At 34.8% G+C, this 27526-nt stretch overlaps 1 protein-coding gene across 3 annotated transcripts in view; it reads right to left on the reverse strand.

Annotated features, from left to right (window-relative positions):
* Positions 1-259: 259 nt before the first annotated feature.
* Positions 260-27526, reverse strand: part of TNFRSF19 (TNF receptor superfamily member 19) — a 59467-nt gene continuing 32200 nt past the window's right edge. For all 3 annotated transcript variants that reach the window (XM_017831604.1, XM_017831603.1, XM_017831605.1), the window contains 5 exons: positions 9707-9871; positions 8397-8522; positions 7580-7673; positions 5074-5474; positions 260-2657 (listed from right to left, as the gene is read on the reverse strand). In XM_017831604.1, coding sequence (XP_017687093.1) covers positions 5081-5474; positions 7580-7673; positions 8397-8522; positions 9707-9871 — 779 coding nt within the window. In that variant the 3' untranslated portion in view covers positions 260-2657; positions 5074-5080. The remainder of the gene's footprint in view (positions 2658-5073; positions 5475-7579; positions 7674-8396; positions 8523-9706; positions 9872-27526) is intronic.

Below are 27526 nucleotides of genomic sequence, written 5' to 3' on the forward strand. Positions count from 1 at the left end.
GAAACAGCCTGCTGCATGAGCACTGGGTTCTGTTTTCAAAGACATTATACAGACAGCAATCTGTGGTGCTTACGGTCCTCCAGCTTGAAGAATGATCCTACTCTTAAACAGCAAGGACCTCAAGACAAAGATGTACCAAATTCTACCATAACTTTAATACAATGACACCATTATGGAATTCTAAAAACAATAAAATAAATGATCACTAGCTTTGCATAAAATGCTATTATTAATTTGAGATCAACAGACCAAGACTGGTTCATGTAACATTTTATTCACAAGTAGAAAAAGTATTACAAAACTATTTATACAAGATTTTAATTTACATTTGTTAAAGGAGTATTTAAAACAGCACTGTAAGTCCCTAGATGTGATATGTGGGCAGTCTAAATGCAGTGATAGTGTATGTTTTCTATTGGCATGTACAACATTGCTTGCCACAGGCAATATACAAAAGACCAATTTGGTTAAATTAAGGAAAAAAGTATATACATAATGTACACACATATTTAAAAAGGCTCTCTAAATTTTTTTCCTCCCAATTTGCTCTCACGCTATCTGTCACTCATTTAAAAAAAATGAGTATCTTTCTCTAGAGTTGCTGGACAAAAGCAATTATATAAAGTTTAAATTCCAGTTGGAAAACATACTGTGGCAGATGCTGGCAAAACTTTTGAACATAGCTTTTTAAAGAACTGTTATTAGTGAAAGGTGAAATCTCCATCTGTTCAAAAATATTTTGCCATATACTGAAATGCATGTTGGATTTTTTTTTTTATTTACAAAGTATATACAAAGAAGCACACATCTCTTCATGCACATGTAGTGAAAAATAATATTTTGTAATTTCTTTAATGTATGAAAGTCTACAAAGAAATTATTCAAAACTACTTGTATTTAAATATATACTTGAAATTAATTAGCTGAGTAATTGTACTGTATAACTGCACATTATTCCATCGGTGACCAAATGATGGTATTCACTACTTAAAAAACCAAACCAAACAACAACAAAAAAATCATGTAACTTCTTCACTTACTTTGGTTTGCACTTGGTAACTGTTATTCATGACTTTTGCAAACATGAATAATCTCACGGGCGAAGAGCTGAAGCATCTCCCTGCCATGGCTGCCTGTACTGGCTTTAGCTATTCCTGGGCAGGAAGGTCCAACCTTCTACTGTGTGCTTCAAAGCAAAAGTCTTTCTCCATAATGGATTATGAATACTGTCTCAACATTTCCATTGCCACACAAACCATGTGTGGAAAGATGAGTAATATTTATTGCAAATTTGCATCTGTTTTGCTGATTGCTTTACTTTTGTCAAGGCACACTGGGTATTTGAAAGGAATAATTGCTAGAGTTCATCACTGGCAAGTTTGAGCCTGTTGAGTGTAATGAATCAGTAGAGGTTACTGGGATTACCCACAGAAGCAAAAACTATCTTAAGGATAAAAATGGCTGCAAAAAATGGTATTATGGGATGTGGTATGACAAATAGCTGTTAAAAAAATCTTAGAATTACAGCATTGACTGCAGAGAGTTGATAATTTACTAGGCACAACTATACACACAACTTCGAGGATTTAATTCAGAGGTATTTTTTAAAAAAAAGTTATGAATCAGGTTTTTTATTTAGTGTGGAAAATTTGAATTGACACAATACTACAGTGAGAAGGACAGAGTGCCATGAATGAAACAAGGACTCCTAAATGAACGAATTAGGTCACCATGAAGCTCGACCTTTAAAAAGAATGCATTAATAAAAAAATCTTATTAACAGTCTCACTGTATTAATACTTTCATGGCACACCTGCTATAGTTGGAAATTTTGATGTGACAGTTGATTACACTTATTTCAACATCCAAAAATTACGTGCTATAACAACAAGTGCTGTATTCAAATACTGAGACTACCAATTAAACACAACATCCCTATCTATATGTCAGACCTTCATTAAACTAAAACTAATTTAAAGATAATCTCCTGCTATATTTAACAGAACAATGTGACCTCCCATAAATGTAAGAATTGGATGAAGGGGACTTCAACCGTACAAACCGTAACACGCTAATTCTTTAACTCCCCAAACTAGCTTATTGACTATAATGTAATATGTAATAAAAGCTTCAGTTTATTAATAGATGATCCTTGCATAAATAGAAATGTTTATTTTTTACGTCCTTCAATAGCAGGAAAATGATTTAAAATTAGAACCAGCAGAAAAAAGAATTTTAATGCATGCAAAAATCTGCAAGCAGAATAACTGGCAACATCTTGTCCCACGCCTTCTGACACCTGTAGCCATATTTAAGAGACCCACCTAATCACACTCAAGTATTTATATTTTTTGCTGTATTTACATACACTACTAAGCTCACTCCACTACATGTTTTAAGAATCTGAGGGAAAAGAAGAAGAGATGCAAAAGGTCATAAATCCACTTTGAGGGTTCTCCTAGGATGCTCTTTGAAGTTTCACTTTACAGCTGCTACACCTCCAATACAACTGCTCAGAAGGTGTGAAGTGATGCCATTTTTCTCCAGCTGGTTTTGAAAGCATGCAACACTGAAGACCAGACTATGTTTGATGAAAATCAGCAGAGGAGCATAAGGGAAGCATTCAGCTTTAGTTCTGAGAGAAAAAGCTTGGGTTCCTAAAAGAAAGCGATAGAAGAGTGGTTACATAAATTAGTAAAAAAACAGTATGTACTTCTATGTTTGACTAAACACTAAAAAGTAGAGAGGTATACTTACTGCTTGCTGTAAAATTCACATAAACCTGAAGACTAAATCTGTATTAAAATACCTACTAAAAAGCTTATATTTGCGTGTACTTATATAAAAATATGCTATATTCTGATTTTATCATGTTATTATTGCTTTTGCAATATAATAATAAAGTATGGACCTATGCAAGACTGTAGTGCATCCACAGGCACTAAAAAGACCATCCTTCCCTCAAAATATTTCAAGACATGAAAGATGGAAGGCAAATGGGAAAAAATGGTGCAGACTGAGATGAAATAATTTTCTTGGAGTTGTACAGCTGGCTACCATTAAGCCTGAAAATACATCTCAGGTAAGCCTAAGTCCTGGTTCTGTCCCTCAAACGCTACTTAAATTTCTCCACCAAAATGCAGAGATAATGATCCACCACAGTGTCTGAATATGGAGAAATTGTACAAAATGAATCAGCAAGGTCTATGAAAGAATAAAAATGAAGAAAAACTTAACCCTCCTGAAGACCTTGATTATTCAAAATTATACACAAATCTCAGTAGTAATACAGGATGGTACAAAACCATCAAAGAATACAGGAGTTTGGGATGCTAGAAAAGATGTCTCCATACACATAGGAATTGATAGTAAAATTTACAATTCATATACTATAACAACTATGGCGAAATGTAAGCTAATTTTTATAGTAATACTTTGAAATTCCATGGTTCCTTTCATCTAGAAAAACTCTTATATAATATTAATTGCACACCTCTGAAGTCGATACGTGGTTTAGTGGGAAAACACCCACAAACTTTTGATTTTTTAAATCCTGTTAGTATGGAAATATAGTCCCTTGAGACATCACGAGACCTGGGAACTAGCAGCATCGAGATCTGCAGTCGGAGCCACGACACTGTCCCTTCCTACACATACCTACAGAATATGACCTATATATATCACCTAATGATATTTGACATATACCAAAATAAAACTATGATAATTGCTATCTAAGACATGGGCAGTCAGTGCCAAGCATTGTTACAGACAAAACTATATATTGTAAATAATACATTGAGAAAAATATGTGCAACCCAGATAAGGTTGATATTTTCAGTGACAGCAGTAGATTTTCAGGGTGACATACAAGGTCCTTTGAAGTTAATGGCAAAACAGTTCTTGACTTAGCAGTCTGTTCACTTCCTTCCTTCTCTTGACAATGTTACCTAAACAATTAAGGCGTGATTTACAAAGAAATAACTATTGCTCTTACATGTCTTCAGAATATGCATATTTTTTGCTAAATACTAATTACTTTCTACTTCATGTTTAGGAACAATAAGAAAGTGGCAGGCAAACCAAATGGAAGAGGATCAAAGGAAGGTAGTTTTATTTCTGCAGATGACCCAAAGTTTTCATAATTACAGATGGCATCATTTTCTTAATTAACTTTGGTGGATTATTAATATTAATGGCAATTGTTTGTGTTCCTGTCTCTGTGTACATACACAGGAAGGTGCTTCAGCTTTCCAGCCACAGCCTGCATAACCCTGGAGTAACAACATACCATAATTTGGGATCCTTTCACAGATTAGTTACTTGATGTTCCAATTTACTTACAATAGTAGAAAATTCCATTTTAAAGATACAGAGCACAGCTAATATTCAGAAAGATATAATGATGAACCAGAGCAGAGTGACTTTTTGTGATGGTTCCATTGTTACACAGTAGCGACAATTGTTTTATCACCTCCTCTCATTTTGACCTCAGACCTGCATTTTCTCTGAGCTTTCATTGACTAAATTGTATTTTATGGACAAACTTACATTTCATCTGGTGACATGCAAATATGAATGGCATTAAAAAGCATTTGAAATTCTCTTCTGTTTCTAACCCTGCTGTAGTAACTCCACAGAAAGGCTTTGTAAATATTTTTAGATGAACACTTGCATGTCTTTTATGCTTTGTTTACAACAAGCAAAGACAATTCCTCAGCTCTCCATCATAAATGAAGACTAGACTCACATAACAGTTTGGTCATATGGCTATTAAACTCATTTTTTCCCCTGAAATTTAATGAAAAAATCCCCTGATAAAAGCTTACTGGTTTACTGATTTACCCCTGTATTCTGGTTCATATTATTTCAACAGTAGTTTGCATAATTACACCTTTCAAATTCAGTTAACAATTTTAAAATGCCCGATCTCTTGTAGAGGCTTAATTTATATCAGCAATAGCTAGGTGTAATCTATGAAGAAATATAACCCTACAACTTTTTACAATTCTATTTTTATCTAGCTCTACATGCCTGAAGCACTCATTCTCACTCCTTTGTAGTTATGTTTTTTACCTCTTTATCAATCTGTAGAGTCATTTGTTGTTCCATTACACTTTGTCTTTGGCTGGGTTTCAGCAGTCACCAAGTTCTGAAGTGATGAAACTTCTGTGCATGTGCTGTGTTTGGAGATTTCAAAGGACTTTGCAACATTTCCATCAAGAGACTTAGCTGAAATAAGTACTTCACTTATTTCCTGGTTATTATCCAACTCAACAGTGGCTGCATTTTCAGTCTCAGGGCTGCAGGATTTTGCAGATCCTCCAGCCAGTTCTGAATATGATTCACAGATAGAAATACTGTCACAACAAGCTGAGTTTTGCATAAGAGGCCAAGCATCTGGAATGTCTCCACAGGCAGAGTGTGAAAGAGAACCAAGGAAAGCAGGAATCATTTCTCCAACAGAATCAGCAGCTCTGTGAAAGAATAGACACCTGGTTTACAAAGCATTCCAGAAAATATTGTCAGTATTGTAATTATTATCATTAGTAATTGCCGTTATTTCAAGAAGGTTTAACAGGGTTGTATTAATACTCTAGAGACATTCATCCATTTGAAAAGGAATACAGTTTGTTCCTTGTCTGGAAATGACAAAAGCTCTGGTGAACACTACTAAAGGCAAACATGATGCCCAGAGCACTTCAGACAGTGAATCCAGGGTTCCAGAAAACAGGTTTTACAGCTGGGTTGTTTACAGGCAGAAATATGACCAAAAAATATCATAGTAGTGTTCAGATACAAACACTGTTGCAAAGAAGAAGGAATTTATTTTTTTTCAATGCATGGGGAGGTGGGGTACTAAGACAAGATATAACAGGTTTAAGTACATCAAGAAAGATGGTTGGGTAGAATCTAGAATCTTCAACATTAGGAGTTTTTTTGGGGGGTTGGTGTTTTGGTTTTTTTTTTTTGTTCCTTTTTTTTTCCCCCCAAAAAACCCAGGCTAGACAAATATCTAACAGAAGAAGTAAAGTGGGAGACGGGAACAGACAACGAGACTGCTTGAAACTTTGTGTTTGCTTTAAACTTGAATATGCATTCATTTTAGATTTTTCAGTTTGTTCTGTCTAGGCTTCAAAATGTGAAAAGTTTTTCTCCTATTCTTTTTCCTGTGGAAAGGACATAAAATTAAAGAAGGGCAAATATTATTTTTATTTTATGGAAAATGGAAGAAAGTACAAGTAGAAACTCAGTATTATCTACCTCAAGTGTATTTAAAGTGCATGATAATACTGACATCTGCCAAACTCTGTTGAAAGTCCAGTGGTGTTTTTCATTATATCTATGCCAAAAGAAGTATTACCAAAACCAAAAAGTTATACATATGTTTTATTTCCAAAAACTGTCAACGGATTTATAAAAATGTAAAGGCTATATTAAGACTGATATGCAGTAATAATTTGTGTGACAAAACTCATCCCACATTAACATGCCTATAACAGATTTTAAGTAGCCTTACTCATTTCCAAAACATGATGCTTTAATAGCTTTAATATGCACACAAAGTATTTTCAGAAAGGAGGCCAAAAGTCAGGACACTGCCCCACAATTGAAGGAAATACATTATTCTGGCAAAGGAAATTGGCATAAACTCCATTTCTACTGGAAGGAACCACAGGATCTTTGATGTCCAAATTACATGGATATTACAGTTATTTTTAAAGCCTTAACCAAAAGATTCCTCAAAAAGTACACAACTTTGCGTACAAGGCTATCAATTTGTCAGCCTTGGTGGTATACAAGGATGACTCAAGCTTGTCAGTATTTAAACAAATTGTTATGGAAAATTTAGATATTTTGTATCTTATACTTAGGTCACTAGGTCACCTTACATAAACAATTCTTATGAAGAAGCTGCCTCTACATTTTCAGTTACATGTGGCCATTAGAACAAAACAGCTGAAGACCAATTTAACCCTATATGGAAAATTATTCTAGCTAAAAGAAATAAATACATCCTGTGTTAAAATCTGTAACTCTGAAAGGAAGGAAACTCTGAAGGACACCAGAAATTTTATGTATTTAGCTCACGGTACTGCTGTAGAAATAACTACTCTACTACTGTATTTATATTCAGCGGATCAGGAGAAAATTATAATCTGCTAGAAATTCAGAAATAATAGATATTTCAAATGTGAAAGTCTAAAGAGTTCCTAAATTAAAAAAAAAATAAATCTTCATGACACTTCTGAATTGTCAATACCACCAGATTCATGAGTCTATGCAGCAGCTTGCTAATCAATAGCAGAAGAGAGGGTCACCAAAGCCTCTAAGGTGCCAGAGAGTAAAAAGAAGACTATGTGCTCATGAGAGAAGTCACTTCTTTGCAGAAACCCATGTATCAAGTCAGCATTTGCAAAGTAATACTATAAACCTGTTCTTGCACAACATGGGGTGATATGGCTACAGTTCATCAAAATCCCTCATTCCACTTCAAACAGCCATTGTATCTGTATAAATATTAATTTAACTGCATAAAACAATACTTAATGTTTAATAGACATTTGTAAAACTAAGTTACCTTTCATTAAGTGTGGTCTGTGAGTGGAAAGCACAGCTGTGACCCATGCTACAGGTTTCATCACAGCACAGGGATGGAATCAAGTGAACTGGTCCTAAGGAATGAAAATGTTAAAACTGTTAAAGCTCTGTATAAACTTAGTTTCTGTTCTCTTTCAAACTTGAGCATTAGTTTGCCAGTTACATTATAATACATGGATTGAGGAAAGATTTCTTACTGCAAGGAATGGGTTCTCTATTCCTTTAAAATTGAATTACTTATAAAAGAAAGCCCTGTCCTTCCTTCAGGAGTAATACAGATGCCAGTCATGAATATCTAATTTTTTAATTAATTTGCTTTTCAACTGAATACACTTGAGAGGAAGCATTCTGAGTTAACTTATTAGGATGATATTTAAGCCTGTGCTCTTCTGTTAAATTATGTATTTCTTAATGTCACAATTGCATCTGTTTTGATACGACTTCACAAAATGGCAATGACTTTAATTGTTGAGGTTGTTAATGTCTTTAACATTCATATCACATTCTTAGATACTGGCTGGTAAATCCTTCATACTAATTTAAGTCTCAAAGCCAGATGCAGTGCTATTTTTATCAGAAAGAAATGATGTAGGTATTTAAAGGGTTTTTTTAAGTGAAGTCACTGGAATGAAAACAGGAAAAAACAACAACAAAAAAAACCCCAAATAGCTACTTAAAAATCCTATCTGCTTATTGGGAAATTAGCCTAGGACAAAGGGTAGTTTGACTCTGTAGTTAAAGTTAAATGTCACAACTCAAGTATTAGATAAAGTCACCTTTAAGTAGACCTAACATACCACATGTCTGTGATGTGCTTCTTTGGCACTGGCAACATGTTCTGTGGTCATATTCATTTAGCCGTGGTCTATCAAAACATGATAATTCAGAGCCATTGTAGTGAATGTCTTGTGATCTGAGAGACCCTTTGAACAAAGAGAATAAAAATCCATATCAGTAAGTGTTATCTTTCTTCCTGCTCAGAGCCTTCTATCTTCATAGAATGCTTAAATGTCATGCTATAACGTATGTCTATACATTTTCCAACGGAAAGATCCACAGTGATCATGTGGTTTCATACAACACAAGCCACAGATCTTGCAACAAACCCTAGAACACCTGGTTCAACTACAGCCTCTTCTAGGAAGACATCTGCTCTCATTTTGATGATTTGAGAGTATATCTTATTCAGTGTTACAGTTTTTCAGTGCTTAATGATTCTCAGTGATTCCCATCTGAAACTTTCGACACTCAGCTTTCAGCTACTGAGATTTTGTTTATGTTATCTTAAAGAGCTTTATATTAACAGCAGACTTCCTTTAATCACTATAATTGTAGGCCAAGGCAAACGAGTTACTACACTTCACTAACTGAAGTTTGAATTAATTATGTCTGAATTTCACAAAACTCTAAAGCATCTTCTAGGTTAGGAACAATTCTTACAAATACCTCTCTCGATCTTTTTATTTTTGCTTGTGCTGTAAGCAGTGATAACACCAATCCTTCCTAGATAATATCCTTGTTTGGCATTCAGGGCTCATTAGATGCTATAAACATATTTTAATACAAGTTTTTTTAAATTATAAAGGGGAACTAGAGTGCTTTTGACTTTTTCTTAACTTAAAGTAAGTGGCAGAAAAATGTGTATTAAAAACAAATTACATTGATGAGCTGTTATGGGTTTAAAAAAAGTTTACTAATTTAACTGTCTTAGGCATTTAATTCATCTTGAATATGCCCATAAAACCCAAACTGTTAGTGACAAATCTCTCATCTACACTGGCCACATCCATTATCTCGATGACCTAATCTGTGTTTCACAATAGCATGTGATGCATAGATCCCGTGCAGCATCTAGCAGAGTGTGGCACAGAATTGATGCAATTAGACTATTTCTGGGTATCTACACAGCATTTTATCAGTAGAAGCTGGAACATCCACACTGAGCTGGCAAACTTGGATGGAGTCCTAGGTTTCTGCTACCTTGATCATCTCAATGCTAAACTTGCTTGAATGATGCAGACATTTCATTTATTTACCTACAGAGAGATCTGCCAAACTAACACCACTATATAAATATTATAAAGAACAGTAATAACTGGAAACTCACAGCTTGGTTTCTTCTCCATAAACTGCCTCTTACAATAGATAACGCAAAGAATGAGGAGAGCCAAGAGCACTGTTGCAAGTGCACTGCATATAACAGCTGCCAGAGCAGTGTCTCGGGGACTGGAAGCAGTTGAAGGGATCTTCACAAGATTTACCCTGGTGGTACCTGAAATATAATTAAATAGCAATCAAGGTGAACTGCAAACATTTCAGGAATATAGTCATGTAAATGAAAGTCTGAGAAACAGAAGAGGTTTATAGCACAGAAAGAACAGAATGTTCCATCTGCTAATGTATCATCATTAGTTGCACATATAAATGAATACAATTATCAGCAATCAAATTATGAAAAAAAATACTTTAAAAATATATTGCAAAATATGTCATAATGAGTGGAGATAAACATAAACACATTCAGACTGTCCATGAGAATGGAATCAGATCCACACCACAAAAACAAGGATGTTTGAATATTTAATGTCACATGAGTTTAATATGGAGAACATTTCCTACTGTAGAGCTCAGAAAGTGATCCACTAGAGGGAGTCACAAATACATGAACTTCCCTTAAAGAAACTTTCTGGGAACTGAGACACCCACAGAAGTTCAAATGCTATCAAAGTTAACATTCTGCTTGGTTGACACCATGGTCATTTATAGGATCAAACCTAGGATTTCAACTCTGCTAACTTTTTTTTCTTCAGTGATATTTTTTTAACACTAGATAATACCTCTAGTCAACATTCAACACATTGACTTCAGTAAGGACTTAAGCAATGCTTCTAGCTTTGACAAACATTGTTACTTTTAGGTGGAAAGTGAAAAATATTCATTCTAAAAGGATGAAACTATCTTAAATTATGAGTAGTATTTTAAAATTAAATTCTTTTAAATGACATGAATTTTGATAGCCCATCTATTTCAATCTACTTTGAAGTCCACATAAATTCAATAATATGACAAAAAGCAATAAAACATTGAGTATTCTGAAAGCAAATTTTTAAGAAACCACAAGCTACATTTTACTAACTTAAAAGAGTAAGTTAAATGTGCCTATTTACCGCAGAAGATATTTGGTTAAAACCTAAAGACTATAATTTTCTAAAAAATGGTCCATGCAGTTGCAAGTTTAAATTGTGATATAAATGTCTGCCAGAGTATATTAAAACCTCTAATCAAATTGTACACACATACAATTGTTTGATATCTTGACTGCAATTTAATAATAACGGGAGAGAACTTACTAGCTTGCTTAGTGCAATCAATGGAATTTTATTACTCAGGAATAATTTTCTGAAATAATTATGGTATTTCCTCCACACACATCAAACATCAGCACCAAAGCATTTGCAATACCATACTGCTTCATTATAATGCTTAGATTGACAAAAGCTAGGCATTTTGAAAATCAACTTCATTCTAACTAATCTAATAGTAGTCTTTAGATCACTGAACTCCAAAGAAAACATTAACTTCTAAGAAATAAAGAATCCAGAAATTGAAACACCTCCCCCCCCCAAACATATTAAATAAAAACAGTTTCTGTGGCTTATAGTATCATATAGTTGTTGGTACCTGGGGAAATATAAAAAAAGTGGAGAAGTCAGATCAAGGCTGTTATACAAAAGAATGTTTAGCTGATAAATTCCTGATTTCAACATGGAGAGAAACAAGTGTTACTGCATTTACATCCACTTGAATATTTCCAAACACCTGTGATATGTACTATTATGTTCCGCTCTCACACCAAAAGTGTGAAGAACAAATTTATAGCAGATATTTTTTATATCCTTTTAACTTGCCAAATTGGACAGAGTGGAGCAACTGGAGAAAGTGCAATGGAGGGCCACAAATGACTGAGGAACTGAAGCCTCTCTCTCCTGTGATCAAAGTTTGAGAGAGCTGGGACAGCTCAGGCTGGATAAGAGAAGACTCAGGGGAACCTCATCAACTTGTATAAATGTTTGAAGGGAATTTGCAAAGAGGACAGTGCTAGACTCTTTTCAGCAGACCAGAGGCAATGAGGCACAAACTGAAACACAGGAGGCTCCCTCTGAACATCAGGACACACTTTTATAATTGTGAGGTTGACTATCGCTGGCACAGGTACTTCTCCTCTCACATAATTATTACCTATCTTTCTCTTCATGTACTTCTATAATTCCTATTTACTCACAGAGCTAAGTTCTATGATGTGTTTTCCAGATCTTCATTGTTAATTTTAAAGAAAAAGCAACCAGTGTCATAATCTTTTTGTCATAACTTGAATGCTCTTGGCAGGAGCATCTCAATCTTCCACAGAGATTCCTCTCTGTTTCTAGGATTCTTGCAGCTGTAGTTTGAAGTTTATAGTTTTAGCAGACTGCAGCAACTCGTACATGGTATGCAAAGTCTAGGGATATCTGTGAAAAGCAGTAAATCTATATAAAAACCTTTTCAATACAGCAATGTGTGCTGGCTTTGGTGTGAAGATCAAGGACTGTGCTTTTGGTATCAGGTTTTCAATTTTAGCCAACTGCCTGATCGTATCTTTAGACAGCCTGGACAAGTATTTAAAAAAACAGACAATTAAAAAAACTGATCAGAACATCTTCAAATATTTTTCATACCAATATACCTATTTGTATCAATGTACCTAAGAGGGTTAACCAGTTCTTAGTAATTAGGCCCTCATAATTTCCAGAAAAAAGAACTGTCAGTTTTGAAAGCAAAAACAGAACAAGAGTACTGGAGGTGAAGCTGCTATATTTTTGTCTCTCTTCATTTGCTCACAATATGTATCTATTTTCAAGTATAATTACATATTACCTATTCTATGAAAATATAAATTATATATTTCTTTAATGCCCACCAGCAATATCCAAGCTGGAAATACAGTGATTTTATTTTAAATAGGGATGGCTAAATTTTAAATTTATTTTAGCCATCTAGTTATTTAAGATTTGTTTAATTTGGTTGATTTTTTTCCCTTTTTACTTGAGCAAGCAATTTTCTCTTCCTGAGAATGCCTACCACTCATCTTCACCTTCAAAGAACTTTTTGGAATAGCTACTGTGAGCAGTCCATTGTAGTCTAGCTCTAATTATAATGATAGTGATCTTCCCTGCAGAGACCAACATTTCAGAAGTGAATTGCTGTTGTAGAAGTGGCCCGTTGGGCATTGCTGAACTCTGCTTTTAGTGTTACTCAGACATGTTTGCATTTTCATAAACTCTATCTTTCTTTTCACAGACTTAATGGTCCCACTTCAGTACAGCAAGGACCTGCATTTTAAACTTAACCTTGTACTTACATCTATTAAATGATTACATGATTAAATTTAAATATGCAATTAAACACTTTGTGAATTGGATGCGATGCATTCAGAAAGGAGGGAGGAGGTGGACACTGTTTTATGATTCTGGAAAGCATGTACATATTATACATATGTTCCAACATATTCTGGAAATGTGATAGTGGTAAAGAAGAATTACCCAAAATATCAAGCTGTCTCCTGCATAATTTTGAGCAGTAAGTCTGAATACACGTTTTCCCCTTAATTAACCAATATTACATTGCAATGGCAGTATATGCAAAGATGTGGTTCTTAAAAGCAACTAAAGTTTCTCTTAATCCAAGATGGTTAAATAGCAGTAACTCAGCTAATACAGAACACATGAGTCCCAGCTGTATCACTGTAACTTCAGCCAATAAACAGAACAGTTGAATTTTCAGCCTGTTATACCAAACAACAAGAGACAGGGCAAAATGTAAAGACTTCCTTTATCACTTATTTCATATTTATTTTATCAGACTTTTTTCTCAGAACTGTGATTAGTTACAGTCACTACTGGAATCAGCAAGCCTAAAAGAAACCTTTTTGTGGTAGATCATCCATGTGAAAACAGAACTTGCAACATTATATGTTTCTTCTATGGATACAAGAAACAGTAATATAATAATTACTAAAGTTGGGGAGGATAAAATGTGGAATAATATGTTTGGGTTTCTTTCTTAACACATAAAGTCAACACTAACCCAAAGAGGGTTTATTAAAAAAAAAAAAAAAGCTAATCCAAACTGCACTTAGGAAAGTGATAATATGGTAACATTGGACAGAGTGCCATCTGTTACAATCAGGACTGAAAATAAGATGCAAAAGTTAAAAAGTTGTTAATTCTTGAAATATGGGTATTCCCCTCGAGAGAGAGGAAAGGAGTATTTGCCTATTATAAAAACTGTTTGCCCACTACCTTTACATAGAGTGGCTAAACAGTGGTATCAACCCTAATTTGACAAGAATTAAGGGCTCAGACATACCCTCAAGTTAGGACAATCTAACAAGTTACTGCCTGAATTGCAGTGGCTATCTGTATATGTGCTCTTGATCCACAGAAAATGCAAGGCAATGTGACTTACTTTGAAATTCCTTCGTTTTGAAAAAAAAATTTTAAAGATGTTTATGTTCATTTAAAAGTAAGACAGCTGTAGGTGTACCGAGTCCTAAATAAGCGAAAGTATGTATTATATACAGACCATTCAGATACTACACATATAAAATCTGTATATAGAGATAAAATTACATGTGTAATATATACCACTGAGCACTAACATCAGTTGAAAGTAAGTTGCCTTGATATTTCTGAGTCTTTACAAAGCAGCAGATTGCCTCCTTTCTCCTGATCTTTCAAGTAGGAGGTAAGAAACTTATTAAACATTAGTGTTGGAGACTGTGGTAAACAACAGGGACAGAGTCTCCCAACATCTGTAAAAGGACAGCCATCTGCATCTATGGCCTACACCCAAAAGTTCATCGTGTCAAACCACATCTTTCAAATGTGCTCCAAGTGCTAACTTTAAAGCCTTCAGTCTCCAAGTTAATGCCTTACAGCTTCTTTTTTTGGTTTGTTTTATTTTGCTGGTTTTGTTATTTTTTAAAAAATGTACCAAAATCCCTAGGGGAGAAAATGACTATTCAAGTATTTATCTATTGTTTGGAAATCCTGAGAAATATGCTTATAAACTAAAATCTTTGAAATTCGATTTATTAATTTCCAAGACCATTTCTCTTGCATTGTGTATTTTCACAAACTCCAGCTGCTGACAGCCTTTTATGCTTAAAATGGTAAAGCAATTACACTGTGTATGTGAATTTAAAATATATATGAACTCCATAGTATTGGATACACATCACTATGTTTGTAAGACACAGACAACCTCTGCAACACCATGGTCATCTAAACTATATATGGGCACAAAAGTAACACTGTTTCATACACAAAATTTTCATCTTTGAGAACTGTTTAGCCACTTGAAAATACTACTACATGAGAATAACGCTTCAGATCACTGCTACCCTCAAATAACCTGAAAAAAACCTGTAAGCAAAAAAAAAAAAAAAAATTAGAGGAAGTGGGATAAAATCTGTGTCACTGCTGAACTACATATTCTACCCCACAACCCCCTCAACATGATATTAATGTGAGAAGATACTGTCTCTCCCTCATAAACTGGAAATACTTAGCATGATCTGGTGGCATAAAACGTATGTTGCTGTTAATGGCTGTGGTGGTGTCAGTAATTCTCTTTCTGACTATTGCTTCCAGAAGCCAACTCTACATCTCTGACTGTTGAGAGTGTCCAATATCTATTTTGCAGTAAATGCAACTTCCTTTTCAGGTGTTTTCATGTGTTATATCAATGTCGCTTAAAATTTAGGTCAGAACATATGAGACAGAGCAGAAAAACTATTTCCCTATATCACTTCTAACTTGTACTCTTAACCAAATTCTTTTTCAGACATCTTTTGCAAAATAGAACATGATATTTCAGCTATTCTCTTGTTCAAATCCAACTATAGAATGCATCCGTCCCACCCAGGCTATGAAAGTTGCTTTATCTTTTCAGCTGAAAATGAAAACAGCAAGTATCAATTTGTATTCTGTATGTGCAGCCCCATTTAATCTTAAGGACTACTCAGTTACAGAATAAAAACAACCTTGTGCAATATTTGAGTCCATTAGGCCTGCTGATGACAGTTACTGCTTGTATACACACTCTGTCCCTCTCAGTTCTAAAACTGTTACACAAGACATTACCCACATAAGCAGAAGAGGAGTTTGCATTGCTTAAAAGCACAGCATTTTCAAGTGGGCAACTACTAACACTACCTGTTCGCTAAGAGAGCAGAGGGAGACCACATACCCTTTAGAATCTAACTGTATATTCCCTAGTTAAATGACAGTGGCATGTATGTAAATACAGGAATAACCATGTCTGAAGGTTGTCTCTTTAGCCAACAGAGAGTAACCCACTTCCATTAATCAGAAGTGTAATTGAACATTGTGAATCCCCTGCATACAAGTTACAGATCTGTTCCAAAAGGTCCGAACAAGATCTCAGAGTTGCTGTGTGATGAGGTTGTAGAATGGTGCCTGGATTGGTTTTCAGTATGGATGAAACATGACAGTGTGGAAAGCTCTATCCTGTGACCACAACTGAGGTGCTGGTGGGGTTATCTATGCCCGCCCCTGGGCAGGGAATATACATGCTCTTCCAGCTACGCACTGATGGAACACTGTACAGATTTCAACTGCAATTGCCATACGTCCCCACAATTTCTGAAATTAATACAGTACTCTCTCTATATATATATTTGTATAAATCCCAGTAAAGCAAGAAGTGAAGCGTAAATCAGTCATAAAAGAGGTTTTTACCTCTCTCTGATTCAACAAGAAGTGATTTCTAACACTTCACTTTCTACCCCAATTATTTCCCTCTTTGTCCTGGTTCAGCTGTGATAACACCCAGGGAATAGAGCAAAAGATTGCATGACAACGGCAAGCCTGTATCCTAAAGTTGTTGACACAGACTTCAATAAACATCACTGATAGTATATGCAGTACATTGTCAAGACCTATGGCTTTTTTTATTGCTTTAAAAATGCTTTGTAAAGACAACAGTACTCAGCTATCTTACTTCTGTTTGCAAGCTGGATACCTGTTTTGTCATCAAAATACCAGAGTATAGTGTCATAATTTTCATTCACAAAGTTTCTACAGCTTTAGACAATAGGAATTGTATATTCAAATTAAAAAATATATAAATAAGTGATACATTATGAAAAACTACTATATTTTAATATCAAATTAGGTGCAGGATCACTTCCTTATTTTGCTCAAAACCCAACATTTTGAATTGGCCAAATAACTTATCTAGTCCAGAGAGCTAGATGTTCCAGCAGCTACAAAGAAATTCAATAAAGTTTTAGTACCCTTCCCTTGTTGCTTCCTGGCCTACAATTAAAATATGAAATAACTGGGTACAGAAAATGAAATCCTGATGGTTGGAGATATCGCCACACTTCAAACTCTTTCTAATATACTAACATTTTTGTTACTGAATATGAAAAACATAAATGCTACAGAAATTCTTCCAAATATTAGAAATTCCATCCAGAAAGAGGTGTGTGCATGTGTGTTCAACACTGGACAATTTGTTACATTAAATTTTAAAAAGGTTATTTCTGAATTGAGAGAATATATGAAAAATAAAATACAGAAGACCCACAATTTTCAGATTTCAGATAATTCAGAATAATCTAAAAGTCAATGTGCATGCAGTACTGATACCACTGTATTTTGGTATCTATTTTGAAGAGTGACAAAGGGACAGGGCTTAAGTATGTGGAAGTTAAGCTCTAAAATCTGTAATTTTAAAATCCAAATCTATCTGGGAAGCTAGAGGCCTGTATTAGGTCACATACTTCCTATACAGTGTGAAGAAAAAAATTAAACATAGAACAGAATCTGAAATATCTGTCATATGAGTTGCACAGTGACTTATGTCACCATGCTCAGCCTATAGACATAGAAAACTGGAGAAGGATACTCAGCTTTGCTCTTCCCATAAATTACTCAAAGGTAGAGAGGAGCTTCCGTATCTCCATCTCTCCTGAGAACAAAAATCTCTGATCTTATTTTAAAATTAAATTAAGGAGGGAGAAATCACAAATATGGCTTATTATGCCTTTCAGATGCAACTCTTGAAAGAGGAGGTAATGATGGGGTTTCTACCTTCTGAAAAGCTTAAGAACTCTTTGCCAAGAAGTTTGAGATGGAGATTCAATTGCCTCTTCTACCACCTTTATGGAGATTGTTTTATCCAGTAGGCTATAAGCTGAGCTTGGTAAAATCTTATTTCTTCTCTCCAGTTGAATTTCCCCAGTCGTAAAGCTTTGGCAGAAGTAGTAATGCCCCCTCTTTGCACAGCCAACAGTCATGTGAAATGCAGAATGCAACAAAATTAAATAAACAAGACTCAGGTTTGCTTACCACTTATGTTATTCCTGTTTATAATTATGTTAAAATATCACTAATTTACCTTAAATTAATACTGGGGAGAAAATAAGTCTGCACTATGGAAAACAGAATATGTTTACGCAATTAAGATTGTTTTATAATACTTACACACCACTGAGCTGAATTATGATTCTGAATTAAGATGCATGTTAAGAGCTGCATAACCAACTCTATTAGTATTTTCTAAGTTTTTAATGTTCAACTTTGCAACCTCAACATCTTTTAAAAACTCTGTTTTTAGGTAAGTAATCTAAAATACATGGGATTAAATATAAATTGTCATAATTTTTTAACACCTTTAGAAGCTGGCCATGTATCCCCAGCTTACTGTACTACTGCAAGTGTCATTAATGTCATGATTTACTGTAGACAAAGTCACCTACTGTGCAACAGTAAGCATGCACATGCAAACTATATCAAATGAAAAACCTGTAGCTTTGACGTCAGAAGTAATAACAGCTTATTAATAACAGCAGTTATTAATTCACCACTTAAAGCTTTGGGGATAAAGTCAAGTTATACAGAACAAAAGGTTGCTGCACACAAGATCCTTGCTTTGTTACATTACTTAACAAAGTAATCCAAACATAACATCTCCCCTCTTTAACAGAAGTCAATGGGAATTAGTTATAGAATACAGAAGATACTCTGAAAGGTTATCTTTGAAAAGTCAGGCTCTATTAGTGAGATTCATCTGACCACAGCAAACATCTGCTTCTGAGGGAGTCACCTCAGAACTTTCTCTAGAGGGGCAGAAGGGGGGCAGAGGGGTAGGAGAAAAGCTCTGTTATGGTGTAATTAGTCTGATTTCTTTTAAACACCTCCCTTGATCATTTTTCTCCAATGAATACAGAGTGAACTTAAGATCACCAGGTCATAGATGTAGCCATTAGATACTTCCACAGTCAAGGAGGCAGCATCCCACTCTGGTAGGAGGAAGGAGTTTGGGCGCCTTTGACTTTCTCTGTTTCAGTTTGTTAACAGACATTAAGCATTAATTGAAAAGATGAAAGTCAATAACAACTACAAAATTTGTAACACCTGCTTTGCAGTGGCAGAACCATGGAAAAGCCCAGAAGTAATTAGTACCTCACTTTCTCTGTGGAATAAAAAAGAGTGTAGCAAATAAGGTGAGACATAGAATTATAGGTTTAGCCTAGCTTGTGCTTTAAATGAACAAAGGCCCAGTGGGAAATAATATGAAACAATGTAAATAAAACCTGTATAAGAGTAACTATATATGAGGCAATTTCATTATGGTTACAGGCCTCAATTCTGGCATATTCTGACTTTAGCAAGTTTTCTTACAATATGGGCTTTGGTTTGTAAGAGACACTTCATCAAAAAATAAGAAAAGTAGTCTTATAAAATTTTTATTTGTGTTTCTATTTATATAGCAGGAGTGAAAAAAGTATCTACACTCTAAAAAGTAATTTTCCTTTTTAAAATTAATTAAAAAAATAAGATGAAGAGCAGGTTTTAGGGAGTCAGACATAATCATCCAATGTCGAATTGCAGTTTTCATTGGCATCTAGATGAAACTCCTAACTATAGAAGTTTGAAGGTCTAAGTCAGAGCTAGTCACCCTAGGCTCTCTTTCTAAAAAGCCAGAAACAGAAATCTCCAGAGAAGTAATTACTCTGAAATGGCTTGAAAGACTACTTAGTGTTAGTCATTGAAGCTTACCTTATCTGGCTTGTCTGAACTCTTGAGGTACCTAATTCTCACCACTGATTGGGAGTTTGGTTTGACAACTTCAGGGTTAAGTATTAACTTCTATATGCCCAAATTAGGGTGCATTAATTCCATCCTAAATTTCCACATGCAGATAGGGCAGCTATAAATTACATTCAGTAATATACACATAGAATAATACCACTAGACTTAAATGAAACTTTACTAAAACTGGTGGACACAACCCTTTAGTTAAGAAAGCTGTAACAAAGAGCTCATCTTTTTAGGAAACAGTGACAGGCTATACTTCAAAGGCACATGTCACTGCCCAAAATAACATGTGAGATTTCTCCACGTTCTTTGTAAAAAAAGGAGGTTGGCAGTGCACTGCTTTAGCACAAAGTGAACCAGTAAGAGTGAGAACATGTGAGGCCTATCACTCAAAAAATTAAAGGTGAGGAAAGCAGAGGACAACAATTGGAAGGATACAAGTTATCAGTAGGTACGCTAGGTCTTTCTTCCATAAGGCTGCTTCCAGCTCATGTGGTGTTGGTTTATAATGAATCTTACTGCTAAGGTCCTTAGTGCACAACTCTTGCATTGCATTTTATCCTACTTCCAATATATTCCAGTCCTCTGGTGTGGTATTTCAGTGTTCTTTTGCTTGAAAATGATTTTCTTAATAGATAGTTAGCAGTATGGAAAGTTTGAGCCTAGATGGATTTCCTGTTTTCTACTGTATTTCTTTAAAACAAGAAATTTAAGTGAAACACAGCCTAAGCAACACAGAATCACAGAATCCTTAAGGTTGAAAAAGACCTCTAAGATCATTGAGTCAAATAGTATCTACCAGCTCAAAGTAGAATAAAAAGCCCTGCACAATATTTTGCATTTGTTTAGCAGTATTTTATATTCCCATGCCAGTCACAGCTTAGACCCTCTGTATCCAAACCCAAAGCAGTCAGCATGAATTTATACTGTAGGTACCAAAACTCAGTGCTGTTAAAGTGGTGCTAATGCAACCATTCCCAGAATTAGCTGTGTGATTATGAGAGATAAACCAATATTTTCAGTCTGAACACAGTTTAAAAGCATGTTATTAAATTAATATATTTAAAATAGTTGAATGCTTCTGTAATTAGAAAATGTCTAAAAAATACTGAAAAGCTGTAACCACTGCTTATTTTTTTCAGATTACCCCTAAAAACAATAACGTAAAAACTTACTGAAAAAAATGTTTTGCAGCTTTACTGCAATGCATGCAATCCTGGAATAATTTTGATCAAACTAATGGGCAAGTTAAATAAGAACCTTGCAAATCCACTTCATACAACAAGCAGATAATTGCTTATAGCCACTGCAAGCCTGGGCTGAAGGGCTACCCACATTAGTAAGTACATATAAGAAAAAACCATAGGAAATAGTACTTATTCACTACAGGTCACAGATTAGTCCCTTCTCTGTAGCTCAGGAATTTCAAGTTCACTTTAATCTAGTGTAATTGAGCTAACCAGCTCTTACATTAAAAAGTAATGATTAAGTTAAATTTCTTGCAGACATTCTGTACCTAAAACAAACATGCAGTATGCCTCTGGCAAAGAAGGATACTAATTATAGGATTGACTCATAAGATGAAAGGTTGCACAAGTTACTACTAGAAGCTAAAGTATGGTAAACTGGTTTGAAAAAACACATTGAAATTCTCATACTCTGCAGTTGAGAATTTCATTTTCTAACTGTACTTAGCAGTGACAAGAAACAAAACTGAATATGTTTCTAAACTGCTTGTTCATATTCCAGATGAACAAACTAGAAGTGAATACTGCAATTACTTCATCATTCTATACTATGGATTTTTTTTAACCTAATAAAGAAGTGAGCTCTACAGTGAATTTTTACTACACAAAAATGTGCAAAATTAATTATTTTTGGTCACTCTCAGCTTTCTTTTCTTATATAAATGGTCTTAAAATGGATATTTGAGGATTCATTGCTTGACTTCACCCCTAATGCAACAATTCATTCTCTGATTTACCAGGAATCAGAAAAGAAACACATCTCCAAGGCTCCAGACATCTGTGGGGAAGGATATGCAAGTTCAAAAGTAGTTTTGTATTACAAACGGAAGCTTTCACTGGGATTAGCAGATAGAGTTGCCAGCTGTGAGTTAGAACAAAGATACAAAATATGTCCTATATGTAGCCGGCTACTGATTAGATACAACCTTCTGAATGCCAGATGGGCACTGCTTATGTGAACTCCTCTTATCAGCTGCAGGAGCTTGTGATGTGAACTTATGAAATAAACAAAGTTTGATTCCATTTATTTTAAAAATCACAAGTTGACATTTCTGGTTTCAATTTAAGCTATACATTTCCCACCATATTCTAGCAAGCAATAAGCAATCTATTTTCAAAGACATTTACACTGGAATACTGTGTTCTCTCCGAATTACATTAATATATGCTTTAGTAGATAAAAATAGATTACATATAAAAGTAATGTGCAATTCTCATGCTGAAACTAGACAGCTAATGCCTTTCAGTGCAATTCAACTTGGTCAAATATCACCTCAACTTCATAAGATTTACTTAAAGCTCTACTGGATTATGACGATGTGTATTTTATATATTACATTTTCAGAGATTATGAACAAATAGTGTTGAAAAAAGACATTTCCTAATTTATTCTATGATTTCCACCTGTATGATGGAAGCCATTTACATTACATCTACTCACTCTGAAGTTCATTTCGTTTTGTAGAATCAGAAAACTCTTTGTCTGAGCAGCATGAATAGAAAGTAGTCATCATGGTCAAAAGGATTAAAAAGGGATAATAAATGACAACAGTATAGGATACATTGTGTTCACCTAGGAAAAAAACCTAAAGCCCTCACAATTCTAATGTTATAATCTATCTTAAGAAGTTTGCAACACTTAAATTTAACATTCTGAAATTATTTTTAGCAGGCAAAAAAATCACATCTATGGGCCACTGGTAACATTTAGCATGCTTCAAATATGTAATAGTTAATGGAAGACAAATTTCCTGCTCTCAGAAATCCGGCCTTCTGTGGCCAGGAAGGAAAAAGTAGTTTCTCTCCAAAGAATGCTCAACTTGCCAGGAAGGAAGGATCTTTTACAGATCCAGAAACTAGTATGATGCCAGCATTAAGGAAATGATCTACATGCTCAGTGATAACCACCAAATGCTCTGACAGCTGTTCAATCAACAAACCCAACTCAGCTCAATCCAGATGAATCTAGAACTTCAATGACAGGGATGTAGAATGACAAGAGATGTTTGACTCTCAGCAAGAAAGCACTTGCTATCGATAGCCTCTTACAACCTCAGGAATGTCTGTGAGGGTCAGTCAGCAAGCACAAGTGTGGGACACCAGCTCACCAGTTTTGGAAGAGAAAACCTTATGGCAGAATCCAACTTGAGTTACATCACAAGCTTGCACAAAGTAACAGCAGGAAAAGACTAGGAAAGAACTAGGGTTTTTTCTTTGGTATTTTTCCTCTGTTGCAAGAGCTACAGCATTCCTTCACTAGTCGGCTAGCAACTGAAGTAGTCATCTTCATGAGTCAGAAAACATCAGAGAGACACTGAACTCTATATCCTTATAAAGTACAAATATCTTAACTGGCATGTTAAGATGAAAATGTGTATTCCATCTCCTTATTTACCACTTAGTAGCAACAACAGTCTTTTGCATAAAATATATATATGTGATCGCTTTTGAATCAAAGGAAAGAGTATTATTTTTACATCCTCATAGAAAAACCTAATCTTTATTTTTGCCAGGAGAAAGTGAGGTTACAATATTGTTTATTTACTGAAAGATAGTTAATTTTCACTGTTGGTTTATCAGTTTAGGCTTCCTTCTTCCATTAAGTACCAACTCAATCAGATAGATTTCACATACAAAAATCTCTTCCCTATGGAACTTTTTGCCTAGATTTTGATCCAGAAGAATGTGTCACAGTCCATCTCACACAGCCTTAATTACAGAAACCTGTGTGAAATCAATCTAACAAGCCACATTTTGTCAAAAGAAAAGTCACATACTGTAATTACCATATGTAGTAAAAGGAAAGGTTTAACAATTTGCTTGAAAAATGACACACTGAAAAGGAGTGTTCAAAGCACAGACTTCTGTAAAGCCTCCAGAAAGAAACAGTACTAAGACATGCATTAAAATCCAAATTTTTTTTCCTTTGTTACTGAACCATACCTTGGTCTTGCATATGCCACAGAAATATTTATTTGTAGTTCAAGGACATTTTGTCTTTTTACAGCAAAACTATTTTCATTTCAGAAGTATAATATGAATATAATCAAGGAAAGGCAAAAAGAAAATACTTTTCTGAATTAAAAGGGACTAAACATACCAGTTAATAGAGCAAAATGTCTTTTAGTGATTCTTTTGTGCAGATCCATTTCCTGAGGTAGAGGATTACTCATTGCATGAAGCAATACATTAAACCTTTTCAGTTCAATAAATTGTATTTTAGATTCTGTTCCTGATGCTCCACTTGAATTTACAATTACCAAGTTTCACCACATTACTCATAAAACAGCCTCTAGAAAACTATGGCATATCTTTCTTCCTATTGATCATACTTTTTATGGCAAGAAAGAAAAAGAGAAAAAAAAAAAAGATCAGAGGTAAACTTTTTGTCTGTTTACATTTTTCTTCCTTTTTTTGATATGCATTCATTTTTGCTAAAATTTGCACAGCCTTTACAGTCATATTCAGCTTTTTAAATTTCCACTGGATGTTGTCAACAGACATCCTTTAGGATTTGCTGGTCAATCTCATCACATCTAATAATACAAAGGTAGCAACAAGCAAAATAAAGGACTGCCCATTATTTGAGATTAAAGAGTAGAATAATTGAAATAGAAAGTCTGACCCAGTCACCTGTACTTCACACACATAAAGCAGGAAGTAGAGAGGAAAGTTTGGCTGATTAGTCAGATAATTTAAATGGAAATTCATTAATTTGTAGCTTGAGCTTTACTTCAAAAATAGAACTCAAATTCTTAACTATTTGAACAATTTCTATCCAAGAAAACAGCAGTCTGACAGGTATACTTTCATCAGCATATCCAAACAGCAAAGATAGTAGATATGCAGATATGCTTTTCCCCTCATTTTAAAAAGCTATGAGTATTAAATTGGAATTTATTACTTAACCATGGTTGCGGTCGGAATGTGAGAATTATGAACAACGTAATTATCTCAACAAGATCCCTTAGAACAACTGAGCTGTATTGTGACATATTAATTTGAGAAGGCATGAAACTAGGATCGCAAATGGGCACAGGCCCTGCAGTGCTAAGCACACACAGTAATGGGAACCCACCTGTGATGGGGACCTACTTCTGATGCAATAATCAAAAGAGTTAGGGCAAGAAGCCAACACACAGTTAGTATACATGATAAGGGAAGAATTCTGGACTCAAAGAAGTTACCAAAGAATGGACTCCCAGACATTATCTCAACCTGTTCTGCCGAATTTGGCATCAGAAGACATCATAGAACAGATTGTTCAGAGACAGGTGACAGACCGATTAGCTTGTAGATCCTGGTGGTTTCAGTGCCAGGTGGGCTCAGTGTTGCAAAAGTCTTCAGATGACCACTGAAGGATATAGAAAAATCTGTAGGTGCCTCCTTAAATTTCAATTCCATTACCTCTTGGATCAACTGCGATAGACAAAGGGATCTGTATTCTCCAATTAGACACCTATTAAGAGCATCCCGCCCAGTCCATGCATAGTACTTCCTTCCATGGCACTAAGGGGAAAGCAGGTAAACCACAGACCTTTTGGCCTAAACTAAAGCTCTGATGTGTTCAAGTCACTGGGACTCAGAATCAGTGCAACACTCCTGGAGACAATGAATAGTTGTAGGTCCCTTGGGCTTTTAAGTGTTTGCACAGTTAGGTAGCTGTCAAGCAGGACAGTTGATGATGCAATTTTTGAGTCAGAATCCTTGGCCTATTTTGATATTTAAGCCTTATGTACCTCTAGATACTTGATAAGGCTAATGCTACCTACACTATAGTATATTTCCGAAGTATTCACTACTAGCCTAGTTCTTTTAGTTTGTAGCTTGAATTGGGTTACTTGAAACTCACTCGGTGAAATATTTCTTTGTGCAAAGAAATCTAAGTTAGATTTGAGGTATTAGGTACAAAATAAGAACTCTGTTTGCTGTCTTTGTAATATTTTCAATGAAGATCAAGAAATTTCAAACACTCATTAGAATTGATAAAGTTGTTCAGCTTACTACCCTTTTACTATAGACTCAAATGATAACAGAGCAGACATGCTATATTGAGTACTTCTGTTCTAGAGTTACTAGTGAGCGAATCAATTCATTGGAACAGCCTTTAAACCTACAGTTTTGCAGCATTAAGCTGGATGTGATTAGCAATCTTTCTGATAAAACAAATTTTCCTCTGTAAAGAGCAAACGGAATAGTACAAAACATGTAAGGATAGTGCAAGACAGTGGACAAGAGTCTAACAGTTTAAAAATTGTGGTGGTTTTTGGTTTGTATAGGGTTGACTTTTTTTTTTTTAAGAGGAGTAGAGAGGATGGTGGATAGAAATGAGGGAAGGAGTTCTGACCAGTTCTGTCTACTGACTGTAATACATACATAGTGATAATCAGCTACATAATGAAGTACTTCTATACATATAGGCATAGAAATGAGAGGTACAGGCAAAAAGAGTTAGTGAAAGTAAGTTGGGAAAGTTTTAGAACATGATTAAACTATGCAATGAATCTAAATTTCTTCTCCTTTAAGTAGCATTTCAGAACTACTATAACTCATTCTAGTGGCAACATCTCTGTTATTAAAATAAGGAAAATTCTGTCCTCTCTTTGTTTTCAACTTTTTGTTTTCAAAGGGGAACACAACGTGTAAAGCAAATTCAGAACAGGAAAAAAAGGAACTGTTTGTCTCTAAGTTATACATGACCCCCAATGGGTCAGAAGCATCACAATAATTAAGGACAAGGAATTGAAAACATTTAGGTTTTCTAGGTTAACTCTCTTTGATCTATGATGAGTGAAAGAAATAAAATAGTAATAAAACTTTATAAGACATTAATAGCAATTCTCATCTCGCTGAAGCACCTAGTCAAATTTGTTTCAGACTTCTTGAAGTTACTCTGCCATCAGGTCACATATGGAAAATATCAGACTGACTTATTACGTTTTTACAAAAGTGTACATTTCAGTGTTGAAATAATGGGAAGCTAACATCTCTGTAATAAAACAGTATTGATATTTATAAGCTCGTGATGCTATTATCTGTACTTAAATTAGCTGTCACTCCTTATGACTTCTGTGAAAGGTTTATACAATATTCCAGCTGCTTTCTATCACAGTGTCCAACATGGCAAAGAGGATTATGAGAGATGCTGTGATGTATCCCCAAATCAGAACAAATACTGAGATAAGATGGACATATATATATGTCGGAATAGAACAAAGTAATTAAGAATAGTTTCATCTGTTACATACTTTCAGCTGCCAGTTGCCTCATATGCACATTGCATTAGCAATACAAAGTTTACTGTACAAAGCAACCAAATAAAAATTACAGAACAACTTAATTGCTAGAAAAACATTATCTGGAGTCTGACAGCTTTCAAATCATAAAATTCTGTAAACAGAAAGAAGAAAGTGATACAAATAAATTAAAATTCCACTATGTAAACAGTGGAACTAATGTGGAATTGAATGTCGTCCAAAAATTACTCTCAAGTTAAAATGCTATATTTTT

This window comes from Lepidothrix coronata, unplaced genomic scaffold (assembly GCF_001604755.1).
Source record: "Lepidothrix coronata isolate B3197 unplaced genomic scaffold, Lepidothrix_coronata-1.0 Scaffold193, whole genome shotgun sequence".
Lineage (NCBI taxonomy): Eukaryota > Metazoa > Chordata > Aves > Passeriformes > Pipridae > Lepidothrix > Lepidothrix coronata.